The 26,626-nt window shown below is 33.8% G+C and overlaps 1 protein-coding gene across 2 annotated transcripts in view; it reads left to right on the top strand.

Moving 5' to 3' along the window:
* The first annotated feature begins 417 nt into the window (after positions 1–417).
* The window catches only part of LOC106070880 (hexokinase-2-like), a 32,691-nt gene continuing 6,482 nt past the window's right edge, over positions 418–26,626 (top strand). Inside the window, exons 1-10 of one of the 2 annotated variants that reach the window (XM_013230860.2) lie at positions 418–662; positions 15,828–15,990; positions 17,827–17,966; positions 18,552–18,767; positions 19,883–19,985; positions 20,566–20,645; positions 22,278–22,390; positions 24,942–25,097; positions 25,485–25,624; positions 26,268–26,404. In XM_013230860.2, coding sequence (XP_013086314.2) covers positions 582–662; positions 15,828–15,990; positions 17,827–17,966; positions 18,552–18,767; positions 19,883–19,985; positions 20,566–20,645; positions 22,278–22,390; positions 24,942–25,097; positions 25,485–25,624; positions 26,268–26,404 — 1,329 coding nt within the window. In that variant the 5' untranslated portion in view covers positions 418–581. Of the gene's footprint in view, positions 663–9,324; positions 9,864–15,827; positions 15,991–17,826; positions 17,967–18,551; positions 18,768–19,882; positions 19,986–20,565; positions 20,646–22,277; positions 22,391–24,941; positions 25,098–25,484; positions 25,625–26,267; positions 26,405–26,626 lie in introns of those variants that run through there. The other variant, XM_013230859.2, reaches the window with a different exon arrangement.

The raw sequence follows: 26,626 nt of genomic DNA, 5'->3' as shown, positions 1-26,626 counted from the left end.
ATGTAATCCAGCAGGTGCTGATGTTTTGAACGTGAATGCTTACGGGTGGTTTTAAAACTGTAGACCTATAAGTAATTATCACTACACAAATTAATGTGTTACAAAAATAACAATTATAGAGTCGATATCTTATTTGTTTTTTAGTTAATTTTTTAAAATGGGGTTCCTGCTTTCCATATCTTCAAGATCCAATTGCTCATGTCAATGATAGTAAACTGTTTATAGAAAAATTTTAAAAGCCTTATAGTTTTATGCCAACATCGTCGGAAAAGTTTTTACATAGAAAGATTGCAAATGATTTATTGCATCATCATAGATATAGCCTAAATATATTTATATGTTTATTCCCACCATTTAAAGAGTTATTTCCCCTACATTAGTATTGACCTTGACTGTACACTTCCTATGTGAAACTTGTGTTTTCTTCCGGTAACTGAAGGCCACCTTATAAAGGTAGCTAACCTTACAGACTTTGTAAACTTTCCCCCTTTTAAAGAAAAAAAAAAAAAGGTTTATGAACTAAACATAACACAAACAAAACATTTAGATCTATATATGAACTTATAGATCTAGATTTAACTATGTCTATTAACTTAGTGTTTGATAAACCATGTGCCCGCAAGACAAAGCCTGTTTTTATGGAACCAGTAGACAAATCTATGGTAAGACTAGTCTAAGACTCTTATTAAATACTACTTATTGTAACTTATAGTAAATTAAGACTTTAAGTAAAAAAAATTGTAAAAATGAGAAGTAGATCTAGAATCTATCAGCTATCTAGATTAATGATTAATCTATATATACTAGATCTAGAGAAATATGGATCTAGTGACTAGTATCATGATTTATCATCTAGACAAATCTAGTCTAGTAAAAAAGTAAGAGTAAGTTCAGTAAGACTAAGACAAAGTTTAAAAATTTTAGTCTAGAATTCTAGATCTAGAATTTTAGATGATCATGATGATGATCTGTCTCAGTGTCTGCTGAGTGGGCTGAGTCTGTCATGATTAACAATAACATGAATTGAATGACATGATTGACATTCAAATTGGTGATAATAATAATATAAATATAAATTAGAATTTAGAGAGTCTAGAAGATACTCTATCCTATGATACTAGATTCGACTAGATCTAGATCTATCATCTAGATTCTAGTAACTAGTATAACTATAAATTATAATAATAGATCTATATGTGATTATCATTTTATAATATATAGTTGCTGAATACAGTGTATAGTCTATAGTAGGGGTGGGCAAATTACGGACCGCTGGCCACATGCGGCCCGCCGGAGTGTTTTATGCAGCCCGTCGACACCTACAGAAATCAGGTGTGCCCACAGTATATACATACAAAAATGCAAATATATTAAAAATAATATCTATATAAATTATTGGAACTGTCTCGTTTTAAAAAGTTTCAAGCAAACGAATATTATGCTTATTAACTATACATCAATGTACTCAATTCAAAACACAATCTCAGGCCAGTATTTATTCAATGCTTTGATGAACTGTGTTGGGTAGGGTTGGAACAAGATGGCAAGTGTAACAAATGATGGAGCTCGACCTTTGACTGAGAAAAAAAGCTGTTTTTAATTAATTTTTTTATTTTAAATATCCCAACCATAAACTCTAAACATGAAAGTTTCCATGGGACTCCGGTGGAAGTACTGACTGGAACTTCTCAAGTCTTGGAGTTATGTCCTCTGGAGCTGAATTAGCTTCTATGCTTAATAGTGAGCTGATGGTAATGAAATATGGCTCCTGACGTCTTAAAATTTTCTTTGATAGATTGCACAATTAAGGAAACTAAATAAGTGTTGTACTTTTAATAATTTCACTAGAAATAGTTTCACCTTTCATCAAAGGAAAATGACAAAATCTGTTTTCGTTTGCTTGTTTGTAGAAATTGGAAAGCTTTGTTTGAAAAGATTTAACATATGTATTTACATTTCATATGCAAACAGCCCATTGCAATAGCAATCATGAAAAATATGAATAGTCAATGTCCTTCAAGTAAGATAACAATTTCTTCCATGAGATTTTATATTCTTCTCATTTGCCCTGCCCATGCTGAGCTAGCTGATATATAATTTATTAATATTTTATTCTTAAATCAAAACTACCCATGGTTATCACACTTCGTTCTAATTAGATTGATAATATTATATGTTCTCAATACCATTAGCTCACTCTTTAGTACATTAGGTACAACTGTATAATTGTGGAGATATTGTGGTATTAAAAGATAACAGCAATTATAAAAAAAATCGTAAAATTGCTTCAAAAATTGCTAACACTTGTAATTCCTTTACGTGGAGTGTGGTAAAAAACAAAAACAAGAAACTCGAATATAATACAGTGTATATATGAATTAAAAGACACTCTACACAGTTAGCTAGAGTGTCTTTGTAAGGTGTGTATATATATATATATGCGGCCCGCAATTTCCCAATTTTTTTGTAATGCGGCCCTCGATACTAAAAGGTTGCCCACCCCTGGTCTATAGTATAAACTAGTATAAAGTCTAGATTCTATATATATAATATATAGTAGACAATAAAGATCTGATCTAGATCTAGTTAATTTAGATTTAATTAGATCTAGACCTAGTCACTACTACACTGACTCTGTCACTAGTGTAGCAGATCTTTTAAATAGTAAACTTTTTAAAATAGATCTAAATCTAGATGTAAGTCTAGATTACTCTACTAGACTCTCTAGATTTAGAATTTTATATATTTAACTTTATCACATAAAATAACGCTAAAGAATAAATAACATATAATATATATATATATATATATATATATATATATATATATATATATATATATAATATTACATAAATTACAATCATTAATTATGATTAATCTTCATCTTGTATTCTATCATCTGTATGCCAGAGGTTCTCAAACTTTTCAGTCCCTTTCCTTTATTAGCGGACTCTTGACACAGCCAAATCGCATATTTCTAAAGCCACTGGCATAATTAAACTCTCTGCAACCATGTGTGCTATGTATGTATGAAGCCTTTTTAAGAGCTGTTATATTCACTGTTTTTGCATTGCCAATAATTTTCTGCTGATTTGCATACATTATGATTTAACGTTTGAAGAAATCAATGGTTTATCTTTTAGTTCATTATGATTTGTTACAAGGTGGCGCTTAGGTTTAGTAGGTTTAAAACTTCCGTAAAAATAGAAAAAATAAAGGGAGGAAGTCCATGGAAAAATAAACAATATATAGCCTGGGACCAAACCAATGGGTGTAGCCTGTGGGTAATGTTAGTATTTAATAATATATAATATAATATTCTAAACTTGTACAAAATTTACAATGCAAGTGCAGCCTTAATTAAATTGAATTTAATGCTTACAAATTTTTCAACTATTTAATATTATTAAAATCAATGACATAATAATTGAATTTTGTCTACTCTGTACATACATTACATTCTACCCTCTGTGCATTATCAAAAATATGATACCACATTCACTGTAAAGCAGAGTTTCTCAAATTGACTGGAGTGAAGGCTTTTTTTTTCAAGATACAAATAAATCATTGTGCTTGCTTTGTAGTTCAATCTAAATAGAGCAAAAATGACATTATCAAAAATTAAAGCAATTAAAAATTAATAAATAAAGACATTCCCAACACAATTTTATCTTTGAAGTGATCTTACAATGATAATAAATGCAATAAATATACCTCTATTGTTGCTTGCATTTCTGTATCACTATTTACATATATTGATTTCTACATATCTGCAGCACTTGGAAAGCTTTCAGCACTCATTCGCCCAGACTCCCTAGGGTCTGAAATTTGATTTTTTTTTGTCCAGAGGGAAAAAAGTTTCATGGGTCTGATGTGCCTAATATATATATATATATATATATATATATATATATATATATATATATATATATATATATATATATATATATATATATATATATATACCTTTTTCAAAATGAAGTGGTTCGCTTTCCAGTCTAACAGATCAATTTCTGTGCTCTGTTTTTTCTTTACTGTTTTTTTCCCTAACTTTCTTGAATGCATTTATCCAAGTTTACGCAATCAATAATTTTTGGATTTACTGGAATGCTTTCTTCATTGGCAAATTCATCACTGCAGAGTTTGTAGTGCTTTTGTAGTTTGGATTTTGACCTTTTCACTTATTGTTCTCTGAACAAGTGCGCTGGTTATGACAGAGCTGTGCACATAGTGAGTGTCTTAAAGACAATGAACTGTTGGGTCATTACAAGGACTTGCTCTAGCTCAGGTGGGGATGTCATGATGAGAGGCAGTATATGCAATAGGCATGGTGTCATGGCAGACATAATATGTGGTGCCTGTTGCTGCCTTCTTGCATGCTAGGTGAGTTACGGTTTAAGAAATTTTGATAAGGAGTGCCTTATCTTTTTACAAAGCTTATATTAACTCACTCTGTCTGGTAAAAAATGTGTACACATTATTTCTCCCACACCCATTCTCGGATCAAGCTGAAACTTTGCACAATTATTCATTGACATAGGCAAGACATGAATCTGAAAAAAAAAAAAAGTAACCAATTAGACAATTAATTACATTTAATTCATTATTTTGTTTATTAGCAACAAAAGGAAACTAATACTTCTGTATTATTAGATATGGCTAAATTTGTTGGGTTTAATCCCCTGAGATAATTGTTAAAGATTTTTCTACCTCACACATTCTCCGATCAAGGTGATACTTTAAACAATTATGAATTGTACCTTAAAAAACATAAATCAATAAACAAAAATACTCAATTAGGCAATTAATTATTGGTAATTAGTTATTACTTTGTTTGATATTGAATAAGGGAAATAACTTGTTCATTATTGGTAGATATAGTTTTCAGGACGGAGTTCTTCCCCTTTAGATATTTTTTTTTACGCTAAAGTCTAATTTTTATCACTATGCTTATGCTTAAATTTGGATCAGGCCCGATCTCTAGCAATCAAATATGTTTTGGAAATGATAGCAACAAAAGTTACAATATATCAATCCTCTGTATGTACTTTGAATGTAAACAAATTAAACACAATATAATACTAACAATATGTGAACGATTTGTCTGTGAGCCAGTTGTCGGTGAAGAAGTTGTCGGCGATATGTCGTGTGAACGAATTGTCTTGTCCCCATCTGTAGGGGGCCAAGTTTGCTACCCGTTATTTCCCCATCTATTTCTACTAAATTGAGATTGGGAACAGAACTGGAAGGACTAGTCCTCCCGTAGTGCTCTGGCAAAAAACTGGGCCATATGGCCTCATAGCCCTCCATACAAGTGGAGTAACTGTCCAGACACGCCCCCCCCCCTTTTAACTACCGGAGCTGGGGACACTGGTACAAGATATGCAACATTGTTTCGACGCTCTCTCCACAGTGACGGCATCGGGAATAATAGTTCGGACGGAACCTGTTAAAGTATGCCGAACAGGACAGTGTTCCGTCCTACACTGACCTCCTCAACCGCCACCATGGATCGTCGCGATCTGGGTGATGCATACGCTGCCAGGCACTTCGGGCTCTGTTGGATTCCTTCCAGGACCACTTTTCATAAATGAGTGCTCAGATTTCTGCCGTAGCCTGTAGAAACGTGCTTTGTGCTTCGAGTTGAGTAGCTGTCATCGCCCCGTCTCTTGCGAGGACGTCTGTCGCCTCATTGCCCAGGGTTCGTACGCGGTCTGGAAAGTCTGGAATTTCCAAATTCAGATTTCAGACTTGAAAAAGTCTGGAAAATTGCTACTTTTCGAGGCAATTTTGATAAATGTCTGGAGAAAGTCTGGAATTTGAAAAATAAAAATTTTTAATCCGATGTCATTCAGGCGCCGTAACCGGTAAAACGCTAGGCAGCTAAATCTAGTTGGGCATAGAGGCTTCCATTAGGCCTACTAGATCTATTGTTTTAGGGGAAAGCACGCGCAATCCACGGCTTGTCGAGGAAATGAAAACCAATTTCTAGACGGTGTACTGTAGACTTAAATCAAATTTAGTAATAGATTTGGGCCTAGACTGCCCTAGACTAGTTTATTATGACTGATGTTAGTCTATATTATCTAAATGGTCGATCAAATTTCAGTTCTCTACGAAAGTCAAAGGTCGGGAAGTTAGTTTTTGGCCTAGATTTATTTATGCATGCGCAAAACTCACCCCCCCCCCCCGCCCTCTTAAATAAAGAAAACAAATATATCAATGACGTCAACATAGAATATAGATCTTGAGTCTAAACTAAAAGACTAGGCCTCTAGAATGACTTACATTACTAGATCTAGAACTAGATTTAGTCTTAATCTATTCGCGACTTAGATTACTAGATTTAACTAGATCTAGGTCTACTACTACTACCCCCCCCCCCCCTCCCCCCAAAAAAGGTCCTCTTCGCACCTGACTCCTCGTTAAGAAAGTGAGAGGATTGTAAGTCAGGTCTGACCGAAGCGGTAATATGACACCACACACAGGGCTGTAGTTACAGTGTAGTGTCACAATGGGATAGGAGCAGAGGCATTGTGGGCTTGGTGTCATAACAAGCTGATATCCAAAATCAAAGGAATAAGAATATATATTCCCCCCCCCCCCCCAAAAAAAAAATGTTTGTGTACAAACACACATTCCAAACTTAGATATGTTTCATTCTTTTGAAAGTTCAATCTAAAATGAACATGCATGTTTCTAACACAATTAGCAAACCAAAACGACGTCGCGTGGACCGACCATGTTGAGAACGACTGGGGCTGTCGGTTACCTGACACCAAAGGAGGACTGAATCGAGAAAGTAAAAAAAAAAAAGCTAGGACTAAAATGTAATGGATGAACTATGCTCTACACCAATGGCTGCCATGTTGTCCCCTTGTTCCCATGAACATAAACTACGTCTGTGTGTGATCCACATCTCCAGCTAAAAGATCTTTGGGGGTCTGCTGGGGTCAGGGTTTTAACCAAGGTGCCAAGCATTATCCTTCATTCTAGCGACAGAAATATTTTCTTCTGGCTTCTGATTAGTCGGTTAAATAACAAAAAAAATCATAGTTAATCTTTAAAGCGAAACACTATGGTATTTTATTTATTTTTATTTCTTTGTAGTTAGTAATCATTCTCGATTTGAATGATATCTAATGACACTAGTGTGTTGGCCTCCTTCAGTCGCAGAGCGGTCATGTGTAGAGCACTTTGTCAGGTTGCTCTAGGTTTGGAGAGACGTTGTTGTTCCATGCTGATTGGGTTGTAGAGGACGTCCAACTTGTAGAACGTTGAATACAACTGGACTTTTCTGGCGGACAGTTTTGTTGCTACTTTTTGTCTTAGGGGATGAGTTAAAAAGTCTAATCCAACATCCAACAATCTGAAGACTTTCAGGAAATGAAAGGAATGCAATTTCTTTCGTTTACTATCATATGGAATGAGCCGCTCAGAACCAAGTTGGGTGTAGGGGTGTTGTTGCGGCCCTATGGAGTGCACAGGATTAAGTGAAGTTACTATCATATGGAATGAGCCGCTCAGAACCAAGTTGGGTGTAGGGGTGTTGTTGCGGCCCTATGGAGTGCACAGGATTAAGTGAAGTTACTATCATATGGAATGAGCCGCTCAGAACCAAGTTCGGTGTAGGGGTGTTGTTGCGGCCCTATGGAGTGCACAGGATTAAGTGAAATTACTATCATAGTAGCCCAGAGATATCAACTACGTTTCAAGTCTCAGTTTCGTTTCGTTTCATGTTTTTGTATTTGTATGAATGTTTCTTGACGTAGGACATCTAAAAGTCGGGAAAAGTGTAAGAAATGAGCTAAATACTATATCACAAAGATCACCTTTAGATCAGTGCTAAAACAAAAATTCAATATCAATTACTTTATATATATATATATATATATGTTGGAGGTATTTGGGCAACTGGTGAATGAAAGTCATTGTGAAGCCAGTAATTAAGACAACCAGTGGCGTCAATATTGTCTCTGTCACCTATGTTCCAATAAACACTATTTGTTAGGTTTTTTTTTTTTTGTTGAACCAATACAGTGAGCTGATTACCCATTTTTATTGATTGCTACTCAAATGTAAAATGAGCGCCAATTCTATTATAAAATCACACTTCTTATGACATTTATTCAAATGTTATTGCAAATTTTACAATGAAATTTAATTAAAATTAGAAACAGACTTAACATCACCTGAACAGGTTTCTTTTGTTATACTTTAAGACAGAAATGGTAGATGTTGTGCTGTGTCATTTAAACTATAACTACCATCTAGATGTCTTTTTGTATTAGTTTATTACTTTCCGATGTGTCTGCAAACTATCATCTAGATGTCTTTTTGTATTAGTTTATTACTTTCCGATGTGTCTGCAAACTACCATCTAGATGTGTCTTTTTGTATTAGTTTATTACTTTCCGATGTGTCTGCAAACTACCATCTAGATGTGTCTTTTTGTATTAGTTTATTACTTTCCGATGTGTCTGCAAACTACCATCTAGATGTGTCTTTTTGTATTAGTTTATTACTTTCCGATGTGTCTGCAAACTACCATCTAGATGTGTCTTTTTGTATTAGTTTATTATTTTCCGATGTGTCTGCAAACTATCATCTAGATGTGTCTTTTTGTATTAGTTTATTATTTTCCGATGTGTGTAAACTACCATCTAGATGTCTTTTTGTATTAGTTTATTATTTTCCGATGTGTCTGTAAAATACCATCTAGATGTGTCTTTTTGTATTAGTTTATTATTTTCCGATGTGTCTGCTTTTGCCAAGATATAATTTTTCCAGCTTGGGTGTCACCCCCAAAATGGTGTCACCCGGTGCGGACCTCACCCTTCGTACCCCCTAGTGACGCCACCGAAGACAACGTCAATGAACAAACCCTATACAAAATTTTCTTTATAACTGATTAATATACTTACAGTTTTTTATACAATCTTTACATCAATACACAGTTTTATCTATAATCTTTACATAAACATTTTATTGTTTTATTTGACTCTTGCAATTCCTAATGCTCTACATAAGGCGTATCTCCTTTCAGCTTACCCCATTTAGTTTCTATATATATATATTCTTTATAAACAAAAAATGAATACATTAGAACTAATTGATCCAATAATTGTGTTCGGAACAATGAATGGTTAAGTTTCAAATTCTACAATGGGAGAACTACAAACTTTGTAGCAGAGTGAGTTGATGGAAACATTGGAAACAACAAATTTACAGCAACAAGGCCTCAACATTCAAGTTGATATTGGGGGGGGGGGGGGGATTTAACTGTGTAGTAGAGAGCTTTGGCCTAAAGAAATGAAAAGGTAGGGGGGTAGAAGCTATTATTAGCCACCGGAACGTCCCGAATTCCGTTGAAAATGACCTAATTTCGCAGATGCCGGTTCCTATTTGTGTTCTCGAACTCTGTCTATCAGCCAACTCAATGAGCCCCTCCTACTTTAGCAATTGACGTCACCATTGTCTGACCTTTTCCCCTTACATCAGCATCTCCTCAAGGTTTGGCTACATTATTGATTGATCTAGACGGCGTTCACATTGGAGAAACCTTGATGTGTTCTGATGAACGCAGAGCACGTAACTAGATCTACGTCTTGTGTGGATTTCTAATCAAGCTTAGCATTTCGTTTCGTCAATATTGACATCGTTGTGAAGATTGCGTCATCCTATGTCTATCAGCTTGGTCATAACAGTGATAACTTAATCCAAAGTGCCGGTAAATCTAGACAACTCTATAATATATGCTTAAGCAAAGTCCACCAAAAATGGCACCTACCACTAAAGCTAGCGTTTGTGTCACACAAACTAGAAAGACACCAAAGAAACGATTACAAAGCGAAGACAAAACAGTAAGTAAAGTTACATAGGAGTTCAGATTATTATTCATTGTTGAATATTAACTACACACAAACACATCTCTTAGAAGATTCAGAATAGAATCATACTAACTAGATCTACACATGCATATTGCAACTACACATTTTCTATACCCAGGTTATGTAAGTAGATGATTATTGGGGGGGGGGGGATGGTAGAAAGATCGATTGATAATTGTCTTCTACTTTAAATTGTTAGATCTAGATCTAGTAATTCAACAAAACAGAAATAGTTGTTTATAAATAGGTCATGGCGTTTCAACTTTATAGATCAGTCTGTGTTGTGTGCAAATGAGGTCATTGCGTTTAAAAATACAAGAACACACTACTTTAGCTGTACACTCGAGTAGCACATCCCAAACTATCCAACTAGAGTAGATGTGAACAAGTCCACTGTTAAGTGTCAGGGAGTGTCGTCTATTACTGCACTCTACATATCAACAACACAATGGCCAATATGACCAGGATATTTGACTGTCAGTATTAGAGTCTAGATCCTTATTGGTTAGAACGTTGTTTTACCAGCAGACTTGAACATTGAAAACCGTGCCTGAAATAATCCCATGGTAAACTACTTGTCCTTGGTGAACTCACGCAGTGTTGTCATTGGTTACAGAAACCTGCATTGAACACTTCCAATTAACCAACACTATTGTAGTTCTCCAAATTAAAAGTAAACACAAACTTTTGTTTTCAATGGAAACTATTTATCTTATGCTAAAACTGTTCTCCACTCCTCTCAGTGAGACTTGACACTTGGGGCTCTTTCTGATTGTTGATCATGTACTGCCTACTGCTTCTCAATAACAGAGGTTTATAGTCTCCCCCTGGAAGGCCGACATCTGTCATTTTATTGAATCTTCTTGAATGATGGTGCAAACACGTACACAGGCAGATGTTCTAGGTGACATAGAACTGAACAAACTCAGAAACTGTTTATTATATCATTTCAAGTTTTAGGCAGAGATAACACCTTTAACAAGGTTTCATAATAACTTGTATTGATTTTGTTTAAGCACAAAATATCTAGATTTACACCTCACCTTTACAATAAACACTTCACTTCTGTCTCAAAATGCACACATTACTCTTAATGCTCACAATTATCTTCTTTCTCACTGTTCAAAATTTACAGTTCACACTTCACGTTTCTTTCACAGTTTACACTTCACGTTTCTCTCAAAGTTCACACTTCACTTCGCTCACAGTTCACACTTCGTGTTTCTCTCACAGTTCACACTTCACATTTCTCTCAAAGTTCACACTTCACTTTTCTCTCACAGTTCACAATTCGTGTTTCTCTCACAGTTCACACTTCGTGTTTCTCTCACAGTTCACACTTCACTTTTCTCTCACAGTTCACACTTCACTTTTCTCTCACAGTTCACACTTCACTCTTCTCTCACAGTTCACACTTCACTTTTCTCTCACAGTTCACTCTTCACTTTTCTCTTACAGTTCACATTTCACTTTTCTTTCAAAGTTCACATTTCACTTTTCTCTCACATTTCACACTTCACTTTTCTCTCACACTTCACTTTTCTCTCACAGTTCACACTTCGTGTTTCTCTCACAGTTCACACTTCACTTTTCTCTCACAGTTCACACTTCACTTTTCTCTCACAGTTCACACTTCACTTTTCTCTCACAGTTCACACTTCACTTTTCTCTCACAGTTCACTCTTAATTTTTCACACACAGTTCACACTTCGTGTTTCTCTCACAGTTTACACTTCACTTTTCTCTCAAAGTTCACACTTCACTTTTCTCTCAAAGTTCACACTTCACTTCTCTCTCACTGTTCACTCTTCATTTTTCTCTCACAGTTCAAAGTTCACTCAAAGTTCACATTTCACTTTTCTCTCAACATTCACACTTCACTTCTGTCTCACAATTCACACTTCACTTTTCTCTCACACTTCATATTTCTCTCACACTTCACATTTCACTTTTCTCTCACACTTCACTTTCCTCTCACACTTCATATTTCTCTCAAAGTTCACACTTCAATTTTTTTTCTCATTTCACACTTCACTTTTCTCTCACAGTTCACACTTCACTTTTCTCTCACAGTTCACACTTTACTTGTATTTCACACAGGCTACATTTCACTTCTCTCTCACAGGCCATACTTCACTTCTCTCTCACTGTTCACACTTCACATTTCTCTCAAAGTTCACACTTCACGTTTCTCTCAAAGTTCACACTTCACGTCTCTCTCAAAGTTCACACTTCACTTTTCTCTCACTCTTCACACTTCACTTTTCTCTCAAAGTTAACACTTCACTTTTCTCTCACTGTTCACACTTCACTTTTCTCTCACAGTTCACACTTCATGTTTCTCTCACAGTTCACACTTCATGTTTCTCTCACAGTTCACACTTTGCTTTTCTCTCAACATTCACACTTCACTTCTGTCTCACAGTTCACACTTCACTTTTCTCAAAATTTACTCTGTACTTTTCTCAAAGTTCACAGTTCACTTTTCTCTCACTGTTCACACTTCACTTTTCTCTCACAGTTCACACTTCATGTTTCTCTCACAGTTCACACTTCATGTTTCTCTCACAGTTCACACTTTGCTTTTCTCTCAACATTCACACTTCACTTCTGTCTCACAGTTCACACTTCACTTTTCTCAAAATTTACTCTGTACTTTTCTCAAAGTTCACAGTTCACTTTTCTCTCACAGTTCACAGTTCACTTTTCTCTCACTGTTCATACTTCATGTTTCTCTCACAGTTCACACTTCATGTTTCTCTCACAGTTCACACTTTGCTTTTCTCTCAACATTCACACTTCACTTCTGTCTCACAGTTCACACTTCACTTTTCTCAAAATTTACTCTGTACTTTTCTCAAAGTTCACAGTTCACTTTTCTCTCACAGTTCACAGTTCACTTTTCTCTCACTGTTCATACTTCATGTTTCTCTCACAGTTCACACTTCATGTTTTTCTCACAGTTCACACATCATGTTTCTCTCAAAGTTCACACTTAACATTTCTCTCAAAATTCACATTTCACTTTTCTCTCACTGTTCACTCTTCATTTTTCTCTCAAAGTTCACACTTTACTTTTCTCTCACTGTTCACACTTTGCTTTTCTCTCAACATTCACACTTCACTTCTCTCTCACAGTTTACACTTCACTTCTCTCTCACTGTTCACACTTCACTTGTCTCTCACAGTTCACACTTCACTTGTCTCTCACAGTTCACACTTCACTCACAGTTCACTTTTCAGTTTGCTCACTGTTCACTTCTTCATCTCAGTTGTTACTTCTTTTTTATCACACACAGTGCACATTTCACTTCTTCATCACAGTGATGTTTCTGCATGGGCTGTTCATGCCTGTTGAGGTTACTTTAATATCATTCGGACTAAGACTGCTTTATTGAGCCTTATTGAAAATATATTATGGTTACATGGACTCTGTTTAATTAATAACAACAATTCCACAAAGTAGAACAGTCACAAGACACAGAGAAGTTCATTGAGTGACCATACACAGATGTCTTGATTTTATACAATCTCACAGATTACGGAACAAACAAGTTTTTGTATCTTTCGGTTCTTGCCTAAAGGATCACTTACTTGATGTAAGGCAGTAAGGGTCATCTGTTTATGTGGCCTATGGTTAATGAGGGCATCATGTTGTCAGCACAAAGACCAACCACCTTTACTTTTCTTTGACTAATGTCAGGTAAATAGAGTGGGTGGACTCACAAATGCCCTAAAGATCCTGAAATTAAAGCTCCCAGTCTTCACCAGGATTCAAACCTTGTACCCTCCGGTTTGGAAGCCAGGTGCTTTAACACTCAGCCATGACACCTCCTTTAGGACACCTTAAGGTAGTTAAGATGGACCTGGTGATGGTTGTCTTTTAAATTTTTACACTTTTTGCTTAGACATCTTTGTTAAACAGTTCAATCAAATATGCTAGAGTTATGCTTTTAATTTTTGTTGTTGTTGTAAGACTGTCTAAGGACAAGGAGATAAATAAGTATGATAAAAGGACTTTCAAACAGTAGGCTGGATCCAGTTTTGGATATATCTATTTCATAATGATATAGAGAGGGGAGATTGCAGATTATGGCACTGTGAACACCAATCTGAATATCTGTACTGATAACATTGTGTTGGATCACCAAGTGAAAGACATGCATAGTACTTTACATAGACTATATGATAAAGGAAAGTTCTTTACAAAGATACTACTTTACATGAATCAAGAGGAAAGGAAAAATTGTTGATGTATGCTATTTGCTTTCAAGGCATCATGTGTACATAATAATCGGAATTAGGAATGCTGTGATTGAATAAAGTATAAAATTACTATAATTGTTTAGAGAATCATGTTAAATGACACATTTAGAATATTTTTTGAATGAATACACACAATGTAGAATGCAAAGTAATTTTAACACATATTGAATATAATATGAATATGCATACATGTACATATATGGATGACCTGCCCATCGCAGCTGGGACTGCATCAGGATTGTGTGGATGCTCCGATGGGCAGGTCACGTCTACAGAATGGAAGACCACTGCATCCCTAAATGACTCTTGTATGGCCAACTAAGCGAAGGAAAGCGCTCGCAAGGTGGGCAAAGAAAGCGCTTCAGGGACACCCTCAAAGCTTCTCTGAAGGCGTTCAGCATAGACCCAGGCACCCGGGAGACAGAGGCACATGACAGAGCATCATGGCATCGCGCTGTGAAAACTGGCGCACAGGTTGCTGAGGAAAAAAGAACAACGCTGGCAGAAGAAAAATGCCAGAAAAGAAAAGCAAGACAAACGACACTAGCTCCAGCTGGAATAACCTGCCCAGTGTGCGGCCGAACATTCCGGGCTCACATAGGTCTCACCAGCCACATGAGGAGGCATAAAACCCCAGTGCAAAGCCCTCAGCCCCCTGGATGACAAAGTGGTCATCATCGAACCACGATGGACGAACTATATGATATATATGAATATATATGGATAATACAAATGCGAACAAAGGTATATAATAATAACCAAAATACATATATAAATGTATAAAAATATACACAGAAGAAAATTATATACATAAAAATATAGCCGTGTAAAGTGCTCACAGTCCCTCAAGTTCAGCTATTCTATAGGCTTGCCTATTCATAGAAGTAATGTATAGCGAAAAGGCTTGGGAAGGTTGTTCTAGCATTAAGAATGAATCACTCCGAATAGGTGGGAAAGAGATTATGTATAAAGATGGTGGAGACAGTGATAATGTAGTTTGTTTTGTTCACTTGAAATAAAAAGAGTGTGCATAGCATATGACCAGCTGGACAGTCAAGGGGGCATGTATCTTTGATTCTGCAGTAATATGCTTCATTTAATAATTTAGTTTATTAAGTTTAAGTAATTTAGTTAATGCAATTAAGTTAATCTTCGCCAGTTTTGTATTGAAAGAAGAGGTGACTTATTAGGTAAAGAGAGAGAACCAGTTAGAGAAGGGGGGCTTAGTGGCTGAATAGGGAAGTAGTATAATTATTTTAGATGCTTGTATATCTCAGATGGAATTTCATATGCAATGTGTGACACCCTATCTCTTTACTGTTTATTGTCTGTAACAATGTTGTTTTTTTCTATGATTCCTTATTAGTTTTAAGCAGTTGTCTGTTAAGATTAAAGCTCTGGTTGAAGTCTAAACCAAAAGGTGCCTGGATATTGTTAAGAATAGATCACATTCTCAAGTATTAGCCCAGTTACCATCTTATCATCAACTAAAATAACTATTATTATATAAAAACTGGTTGAAATTTGTCTTTTTCTGTAGTGCATAAAATAGCTAATCCTTACAATCCCATTGCTATTTTATTTGTAGATTTCATAACAATAATTCTGACCATAACAGATATGATAAGAATTTTGAATGTATACAAATGTATTTTATTTTCTTATCAACAGGTAGAAAATATATTAAAACCATTAGACCTAACAGATGAACATTATAAAAAAGTCATGCAATTAATGCACAATGATATTGTAAAGGGTTTAACACCAGAAACTCATGCTAAAGCTAACATCAAATGTTTTCCTACTTATGTACGGACAGTTCCAGATGGGACAGGTAAATAGGCTTACCATTATCATTTTTATTCTAACAGTTTCACATGTACACAGAGTTAATTGCATTTTTGTATGTGAACTTTTTATGAGACTATGTAAAGAATTGCTTTAATGATAATTGTAAGATTTTTTAATACTTGTATATTTCTGTTCAGTTTTAAATAAATCCTTTACTCTTTACAGAGAAATTCTTGTATTATATATATAGGTGTGTGTGTGAATTTTATTTAAAAAAATAGGCTCTAACAATTTTCTTTAAAACTTCAAGGTATGTTTATATAAATGAGAAAAAAATTCCTATATGAAATAAATTTTGGCTAAAAACCTTTATGAATGGAAATTTTCCAAATGACATCAAAGGGAAAAAGATACTTGACACAGCTCTTATGTAACTTGGTTTTCAGCACTACACTAAAATATTTCTTTCCAAGCATGAACACGTTTAAATGAATCTGTTGGCCTAACTAAACATTTGAACATTGTTAAAGTAAAAATTAAAAAAAACAACAAATATTTATTAATTGCTCTTTAATACTTACATCGTGAAAACCTTTATTATGGCTCATCTTTTATGCTTAAAGCATGCTCAGAGCGTTATGGTCCAATCTCCAATGAAGGCCATTGGAGAGAAGGGGTATCTCGCAGCAGTTTTCTGTGTTGCCATTATAGGCTCAGCAAACACTATTCTGATTGAGTGGTGATTGGAACTCGACTCTGGTCACTCAGCCACACATCCCACACATTATAGCAAGCAGGAGTCATACAATTTTACTTTTTTTTCAAGCTGCTTAATTTTGAAAACATTGGAATTAAAAAACTATAGGTTTAGAGACAGAAGATGGAATATTCTTATGTTTGATTGAATGTGCTAATTGGTGACTTCCTTCACCTTTAGGTACAAATTTCCCAATGCAGTCGATAAATGTGTCAATTGAGTTTGACCTCTTAACAGAATTTAATGTGATCACGCATACATATTGGGGTCAATTATAAATGTAATATGTCAAGTATTCTTTTCTCAGTGAATATTTAGATAGCGTTGTATAATTAACATAGTCCTATTTTGCAGCTTAATATTTTATTTTGCAGCTTAATATTTTCAATATTAATTCAAACTTTAAGATAAATTATATTTAAACTTTTCTGCTCTGACTTTTATGTCAGAAAATGGATTTGATAAAACCTTCTTTCAAGTCAATTAAATTAGGGAAAAAGTGTGGGATTTAACTTTGTTACTAAGTCCATGCTTTCCTTAAAGTTTTGCATCTCTTTTTTGGCACTAAAACCATAATAAATACGAAGTATAACAAAAGTTCTGATTAAATATTCCAAGATTACATGCACTAGCTGCAATATTATATGTCTGAACGTATCCATTTGAGAACTTACACTGCATAGGCTTTCTGCAAAGTCAATAATAGTCCAATTTTTTAATGAAAAGCTGCCATGTAAAACAACTGAACATGAGCAATGTTTTTTCTAAACTGTTTAATGCTGAAACAAATGGTGAATAAACAGGACATGTAACACATAATAGCAGCACTATTGGTTATTGAGAGAAGGTGAAGGAAATATGGTAGAAAAAAGATAAGCTCAGAGGAGAACTTGACTCCAAACCACATCTGCTTTGGTGCTCCAGTTCCCCAAGAAAATCAGTAATGTTATCTGAACCCACATCTCTACAGAGTCACATGATTATGCTCCTCTCTTAGAGTCTGTCCACTGTCCTTCTACAAAGTTGGTATTTCCCTTTCAGTAATTAGGTGTTGTTTTTTTCTGGACTTTTGGGAAAATTTGATGGTGATGTGAAATAATCTTGATTGTTGACTATTTGCAGAATCTGGAGATTTTCTAGCTCTTGATCTGGGTGGAACAAATTTTAGAGTTCTTCTCATCAATTTAAATGGTCAAGAGGTTACAATGGAAAGTAAAATTTTTCTTATTCCACATCACATTATGGTTGGCTCAGGAGCTCAAGTAAGTATTTTATGCAGATAAAAAAATGTACTCAATTTTATTCCTGGATTTACCTAGAAATGATAAAAACTAAACCAAGGCTAGTTCACAAGTGTTACTAGGAAGAGGCTGGTGCAGAACTAAAATGTTTGCCATTCCTGCAAAGAGGGAAATGCTCTTTTAAAAAATCTTATATGTTTAAGAAATATTTTTTAAATTCTAAAACTAAATGTTAATAAAACCACAGACTTTGCTGTCGGAGCAATGTCAACTATCTTTATTCTAGTCATAAGATATTAAAAGGCTTAGATATTCTCAACATAAATTATTTATTGAAATTATGATAGCCCTAAAAAAAATATCTTAAATAGAAAAATATGTTATTTTCTTTTGTCAACCATTCAACATCATTACTTGCATTTATGTAGTTAAAGAGTTTTAAAACAGGAGAAATTATTTTGTGTGATATAATTTTGAATATGCATTCTTATTTCCTTTGGGGGGGGGGGGGGGGGGCTGGGAGGGGGTGTAAAGAAAATCATGCTTTACTAAGTTTGTGTGTAATAAGCCATTAACATAATGTTTATTTTTTTATTTTTTTTTCAGCTGTTTGACCACATTGCTGATTGCATTTTCAAATTTATGACTGACCATAAGCTTCAGGATCGCCATCTACCATTAGGCTTTACTTTTTCCTTTCCATGTCGACAAGAAGGATTGGACAAAGCTATCTTAACAACATGGACGAAAGGGTTTAAGTGTGAAGGGGTCGAAGGACATGATATTGTACAATTATTACATGAGGCCATTGAGCGTAGAGGGGTAATTAAAAAAAAAAAATTAGTAAAATAGATGTCATCATTACTTAGTATATATGACAATTATTATATGATTATTATTATTAATTAGTATAGCTTATAATTTAGTTGATGCCACCCTTACTTATTGCAATTCTATTACATCCATGTTTGAGATCTGCAATTATAGAAGTGCAGTTATAGTACATCCATGGTTGAGAATTTTTGATGGTAGTTTCTTCTTGTTTCGAGTTTAAATCTTTCAAGAAATTTACCATTTATAAACTTTTTTGCTTGAAATAAAGTTGGTCTTTAACTTACTTTAGATGAAGTAGATTTTTGTTTTTGCTTTGATGGACATGATTTGTTCTTGCATTGTCAACAAAAAAGAATCTTAGTTATTCATTTAATATCTCTGTGATAGGAAGTTTCTTAACTATTGAATTATTTTCTATATTATGATAGATTCGTTTATGAAATAGTTTTACACCACACTACTATTTAGTAAAATGATACATCTGTACAGTTGAGACATTCCCTTAAGTTTTTGATATAATGGCATGTTTTCTATGAATAGTTTGTGACCTAAAACAAGTCAGATTTAAAAGTTTGTTTCAATCAATTCCTCTTTCATGAAGCTGATTGTGGTCTATAATGTATGGATTTCTTCACATCACAAGAATTCTGTCCACTGAGCTTGCACAATCCAATTCTTCTAGTACAATCCAACACAACACAAAACCTTCTTGTACTCTAGTTATTGAAACTCCTTACAAAGAAACATTTGAGTCTAGTGCGGGAATAACCGCTGAAAGCATGTTCAAAATAGCCAAATTTAATTTTAATATGATTATATTTTAAAAAAATTATAATGGTCAAACCAGAGTTTTCACTGTGTGGCTAGCTAGTAATTGTTTTCTCAAAGATATACATAAACTGTCAAAATTTCGAGGAAAATCATTTCAGCCATTTTGGAAATCTCTGTCCATCTAGCCATGAAGAGTTTGCATGAGAGGAATTATAAAAAAGAAAATCCATTATTTTAAATAACTGGAAACATTGACCATATTTTATTTGTGTGATTTATTTTTCCCTTTCATTTTGTGTGGTCTTTAATGAAAATCTTTATCTTTATTACAGGATATGCAAAATGTGAAATGCTTGGCAGTTATTAATGATACTGTTGGTGCCCTCATGTCTTGTGCTCATAGTGATCGACAGTGTGCTGTTGGACTTATTTTAGGTAGTACTAGTTCAAGCCAATGCAATGATAATGATAATCCAATCGCCCACCCAGTTGAGTTCTTCCCCCCTACTGCTGTCATGCAACTTTGACTGATTTAAAAACTTCTCTCTTTTGTTTAGTTTTCAATTGCATCATTATTATATTTTTTCTACATTTAATGGGTATCACAGAAGCTCATAATTAGTTTTGCACACATGAAAATGTAAATTTCTCAATTTGATTGGTAATATATGTCCTCAGTTTTTTTTTTTCAATGTTTTTTTCATTAATTTCTGTTTTTAAACTTATAACAAAAAAGTTACAAAGTATTTGCTCATTTTTTATTAGAGACCAACACACAAAGTCTTAAATTAGTCTGAAGCCCTGGTTTAATTTATAATCATAAAAACAGTTTTTCAGAATTAGTTATTTATTCATTTAAACAGGAATTCATATTAACTTCATGAAAATACTTAAACACGGGAGGAGCTAAGTCTAAGTAAGTCTTCCAATTAGATCGAGGGATGTAAACCTTCCTAATTAATTGATTTTATCAATATCACTATCAATATTTTCTGAACTGTTCAATTTCCCCCAGGCACAGGAACTAATGCTTGCTACATTGAAAGTTTGAGTGAAGTGAAGACTTGGGATGGAGATTTCAATGAACCAAAACAGGTTTGTTTAAAAATCAAATTCTTTTTTTTTAATGTTAATGCATTAAAGATCTTTTCAGTTAACAGTATACAGGAGCATATTCCATAATTCTGCCTTTGTTGGCTTGCTTACATGTTGTAATCTTATAAATAAAGTCCATGAGGAAGATTGGGCTGCTTTGAATATAGAAAATTATTAAGATGACTTAATAATAATAACAGAAATTTAGACAAACTTTTATGTGGCTTTTATATGACATATTTATATAGGACACGTCTCTGTGGACTGGCTCGTTTCTTCTCTCTTGGCAAGTTTTAGTAAGTTTTAATGAAGGTCATGTATATTTCCATGATCACTTCTTGGCTGTTTCTGGTACTGTCTTAGTGAGCCCTAATTATTTTGTTATATGGTGATGTTCAGAAAGTCGTCATGGGGCCCATTACCATTTTGATCCTCATAATAACCTGGCAAAAACAGAACCTAAATTTACCCTTGGCAGACAATGTCTTTGTCTGCAGCAGTATGGACAAAATATGTAGATAATAACTGGATCTTAATGGTCAGGTATAATGCTATACTATCTCTCAATTTGTACATTTGGTAACAGTAGCTTATTATAGATTAAGGATGAGTGCACTATCCATTTGTGACCTACATATTTTTCCTCACCTGTTGTAGAACAAGCCTTTGTTTGCCATGGGTCTGTTTAAGTTTTATTTATGTTTTCTGCGCCTGTCTTCTATAAGGGCTTTTCTTCTGGCTTCTAATGTGTGTCCTGCGGCCTTTGTGAGAGCTCTCCAACTGTCTCTTTCAGTGAACTGAAGTATGGGCAAAATGGTAATTGAGGTGATCTTTATAACGAGGGGGCCTCTCTGTTACTCTGTCCACCTTTAAGCTCGCCAGAAAAGATTGCATTGGCATGTGGTTGTCCCCCATGCAGGATGTCTGACCCAGCAATGCTTTTGAATGGTAAGTAGTACTTCTATATCAACACCAACCTCCAGCAGAACAAGGTAGTCCTGCTAGCGTATGCCCATTATGGAGCCAAATCAACTTTGATGAAAGCTCTCAAGGAGTCTAAAAGATCTAAGAGCTATATAAAAGTGTGGTGAGCACCACTGCTTTATAAACATTGATTTTTGTGGTTATTGTTAAGTGAAGAGACCTATTCAGCCATACTTTTATTCGGAGGCAACCAAAAGCACTGTGTGCCTTTGTGAGACAGTTGTCTATTTCTCTAGTAGGGCAGCACTTTATCCAACATTGCCGAATAACATTGTATCGTATCAGTATGTTTAGTACTGACATTTACCCTGTTTTAGTTTTGAAATTGACCTATGACTAGAAGATTTCTCTTCAACTAGGAAAGATATAATCTCAGGAGGGATGCTCAGTGTTAGAGAAACAAATTGAGTTCTTTGATAGTATTTTATCTTCTATTGTATAAATGTTTCAACTGCTGTTTATGTTTGATGACTCGTGTTAGCGTTTGACTTTGAAATACTTGTTCAAAAAAATTATTTTGGCTTTTATTTTCTTTCTTGTTGAACATTAAAGTTACATGTGCAAATCAAAGATTGAGTACAAATATCAAGATTTGATTCAATTTTGTTGATATCATATGAAATGAAGACTTTTTTGTTTTTTGTCTAGGTTCTAATCAATACAGAATGGGGTGCATTTGGTAATGATGGCTGCTTAGACTTTATTCTGACTGACTTTGATAAATCAATTGATAAGCATTCCATTAATCCTGGAAAACAAATGTTAGTATTTTGTTTTTCATTCAATATAATTATCAAATCCTACTAAAAACATTACAATCATGTTTTTTTTTTTAAAATTTAAATTGGAATCTAAACATCTGATCAGAACCAATAAAAACAGTAAGTGTAAAATTTTATTCAAAAGTCCTATTTGTGGAGCTCTCTTATAGTGAAGTATAACTAGGAACTTGCTTATCTTGATTTTTTATTAGCACTGTTGTCTTTTGATCAAATCATTTGACTGACCTTTTTTTCCCTTGTTAAAAAATTACCTAGAAGAACATTTTTATTTAAATTTATTTTGTATTAAAAATATATCAACAATAAAGTTATGGGGAAAAAAAAGTTATAAAATAAAATACATGTGCTATACAACTGGCAACAGCATTTAATCATTAGTATATAATATCCCAAACAGTTTAAAAAGGTGAATACTTAGTGATGGTGTAAGTTCATAGAACATTTGTAAACTAGTTATTTAGGATCTTATAAGTGAAGTTTTGAAAAATACATTATGGATGAAGGATCTAGATCAGGCATGTCAAACACAGTGTAGCGACCACTTTGCATGTGGCCCGCTTGGCCACCTCAAGAATTATCAAAATAATGTTAAATTATTAAGCGTTTAACAGTCAGCACCAATTTTCAGGTAAAATAAACAACTAAAAAGTAACAATCAAATTCGTTGAACTTATTGAATATTCTTTAATGATCAGATTTTTGGAAACAAATAATTTTTCGAAAATGTATTTTAAATTGAATTAGTTGTGGTATTTCATGTTTTAAAAAATTATCTTCGAATTATAGTTCAAGTTATCTTTTAAGTTAAGTGCTGTTTTTTTAACTTTTTAATTTTTATTAATTGTTAAAAACACATCTTAAAATTATCAGTGGTTAAAAGTGTCATTCTTGTTTATGTCAGTAACTACTAGGCCCCCTTTATATTCAGTTTATTCAGTACTTTCTGCGGTCGCAAGACAATGTACACTAGTTTACAGACAATATATAATTTTCCAGAATAATTTCCCAGAATAATGGATTTTATACTGATGAAGAATCAGTAACTACAGCAGCAACTGCTACTAAAAGAAAAATTAAGGATGAAAAAAGATCATTTCAAGAAAGATGGGAGTTAAATTATTTATGCACATTGGTATCAAATAATATTCACTGCTTAATATGCAATTCCTGCATTAGTGTGCCCAAAGAGTACAATGTCAAACAACATTATGCTAATCACAAATATGCATATTATGCTTACACTGGAGAAATGAGAGATGACAAGCTACTTGAATTGAAAAATAGTTTTAAAAGGCAACATATAGTATTTGTTAAACTGAAAAACGAGAGTGAGTCTGTAGCGAAAGCCAGCTACATTTTGTCAAACTTAATTGAAATCTATAGCAAATAATTTAGTGAAGGTGATTTTATTAAGGAGTGTTTTGTTAAAGCTGCGGAAGTAATTTGCCCAGAAAAGGTGAAAGCATTCAAAGAAATAACGTTAACTAGGAACACTGTGGCAGATAGAATAAATGGTATGTCAGTCAGCTTGCCTGAACAATTAAATAACAAAATAGCTGATTTTGAATTCTTTTCATTGGCTCTCGATAAGTCAATTGATGTAATGGGTGTAGCACAGTTGACTATATTCATAAGGACCTTTGACAGGAATTTTGAGATACATGAGGAACTACTTGAGCTCTGTTCTATACATAACACCACAACAAGCGAGGATGTTTTTGAGAAATTACAGGAGGTGATATTGCAGTAAAATTTACCTTTGCTAAAAATAGCTAGTCTAGCAACAGATAGCGCAAGGTGCGCACAAACCATGATTGGAGTTAAAAATGTTGTTGGTGCAAAGCTGCTTGCAAAAATAAGTGAGGCTTACGCTAATTTTAAATTTGATCATTTTCAGTGCATCTTTCACCTAGAAACATTATGCGCAAAGTAATTACAGTTCCAACATGTACTAAGACCAGTTCCAGTCACTATCAATTTTATTCCTGACCGTGACTTTAATTATCGCCAATTTTCAATGTTTCTGGATGACATTGGATACAAATTTGATTGTTTTTCCACTATGAAAGCTACAAAACACCTCACCTTTCAAGATTATCTGATTGAAATTTGTTATCAGTAATTAAAGTGTCAGTGACAAACAAACTTCAACCCGACATTAATAAACTTGTATCCCAGAAAAGATGTCAAGCATCAGGACAATGAAAATATAGTGTTTTTTTTTATTAATACAGAAGCACTTCAAATTTAGTTAACTAAAGGACAGATATTCCACTAATTCTTGCGTATTCTATTGTATTGTTTCTAATTTACACAAAACTAGTAGGCTTTGTTTTAAAACAAAATTCCTACTGATTTTTGGCTGTGGCCCTCAGGTCATGGTAAGTTTTTATGCGGCCCATACACCTTAATGAGTTTGACATGCCTGGTCTAGATCCTTTTTTTTTTACTCTATACCTCTATTTTTGTGCATATATACTTATAAGTAAGAAATGGATTGAATGATTGTTTATATAATTTCATTTTGCAGCTATGAAAAAATGATCTCTGGCATGTACATGGGAGAGATAGCTCGACTTGCTATTGAACGATTGAGAAAACACAATCTTTTATTTGATGGAGAAGGGTCCTACCACTTAGCTACCCGTGGAAGGTTTTATACAAAATATGTTTCTGAAATAGAAGGGTAAGTTTAATCTCAAAAGCTAATATTTAATTTTCTATAACAATTTATCTGTTAATCTTAGATGGTATTAGTATGTAATAACATTTTCATCATATAAAAATTTTGTTTTTAATTCTTTGAAAAAGAACCCATGATATGTTAACAACAAATTTCAGTTTTATGGCAAGAGGGTTTTATCTCACATTGTAGTATATGAATATCTTTTTAAAATATGGGTGCTTGTGTAGACAAACAGATGTAGTAACTGATCTAAATTTTTCTAGATATGTATTGTTGTAATTTTATTATGGTAAATACTGTACAAAGAAATGTAGCATTCAAATTGTTTTCATTGTGACTTTGTGCCAGACAATGTCTACACTGATTGTGATAATTGCATCATTTCAGAGATAATGTTGATGGTTTTAAAGTTACTAAACAAATCTTCGACGAACTTGATCTAACATCACATACCGAACAGGACTGTAGATTAGTCAGACATGTATGTAGTCTGGTCTCAAAAAGAGCTGCTTACCTGGCTTCTGCTGGTAAGTTAATGTTTTAAATTCTTTGTGTAAAAACTTTTGAACTTTTTTAGCTTGCTTTTCCTCACTGTTACTTGCTCATTAAGTCAAACTTTAAAGACAGTTTGTGCATTGAGAAGAAACCATATTCTTTACTTTAAGTAGCATCTTGTGGATGTACTTACATTAAATCTAGTTCAATCAAATCCAAAGTTCTTTTATCTATATAGAATTCCTTTTAACTGGAACTTATGGTGATATAATCATAAAATTATATTCGATGTAGTGATATTAGACTGAAATAAATTTATCTTTTTTTTCAAATTACTGATTTCTTTTATTTCTTAAAAATCTTTTTTTTTTGGCTCATCTAAAATGGTACTGGATCTGTAAGACTCTTTTTATTATCCTCCCATTAAAACATTTTCACAGTGTCAGTTTTATTCTAAGGGTGGTAATTGATGAGAAAATACAAACTATCAAATTTATTAGAACATAACTAATAAAAACAAAGTTTCAATTACCTTATTTAAATGTTAAGTTTAAGATTTAAAATGGTGACATGGCACTTGTACAGTTCAAGCCTCTGTATTATTTCTGCTATTGTATAGAATGTGTATATCTACTGGTATTATTTATATTACTTCTAGTCTTTTTTGTATTTTAGGTATTGCTTGCCTTCTCAATAAAATGAATAGAAAAGAGGTAACTGTTGGTGTGGATGGATCATTATATCGTTTCCATCCTTTTTTTCATGATTTAATGATGGAAAAAACCAGAGCATTAGTTCGGCCTGACATTTCCGTAAGTTATTGCTTGATATGTAATTATTTTACTTTTTTCTTTTGCTTTAAGCTTGGCTGTCCTTACTTTGTTATACATGGTGGATTAAATACAAGCTTTTGGTGGATCTGGCTATTTACTTCTTTTTTTTTTTTTTTGTTCATAAATGTTTTTATTGACAGTTCCAGTATGATTTTTTTTTAAATGTGGACATGGTATTGCAAGATAAGCATTATTTCTGTT

Source organism: Biomphalaria glabrata, chromosome 1 (genome assembly GCF_947242115.1).
Source record: "Biomphalaria glabrata chromosome 1, xgBioGlab47.1, whole genome shotgun sequence".
Classification (NCBI taxonomy): domain Eukaryota; kingdom Metazoa; phylum Mollusca; class Gastropoda; family Planorbidae; genus Biomphalaria; species Biomphalaria glabrata.
This window is presented reverse-complemented; position numbering and strand designations above follow the sequence as displayed.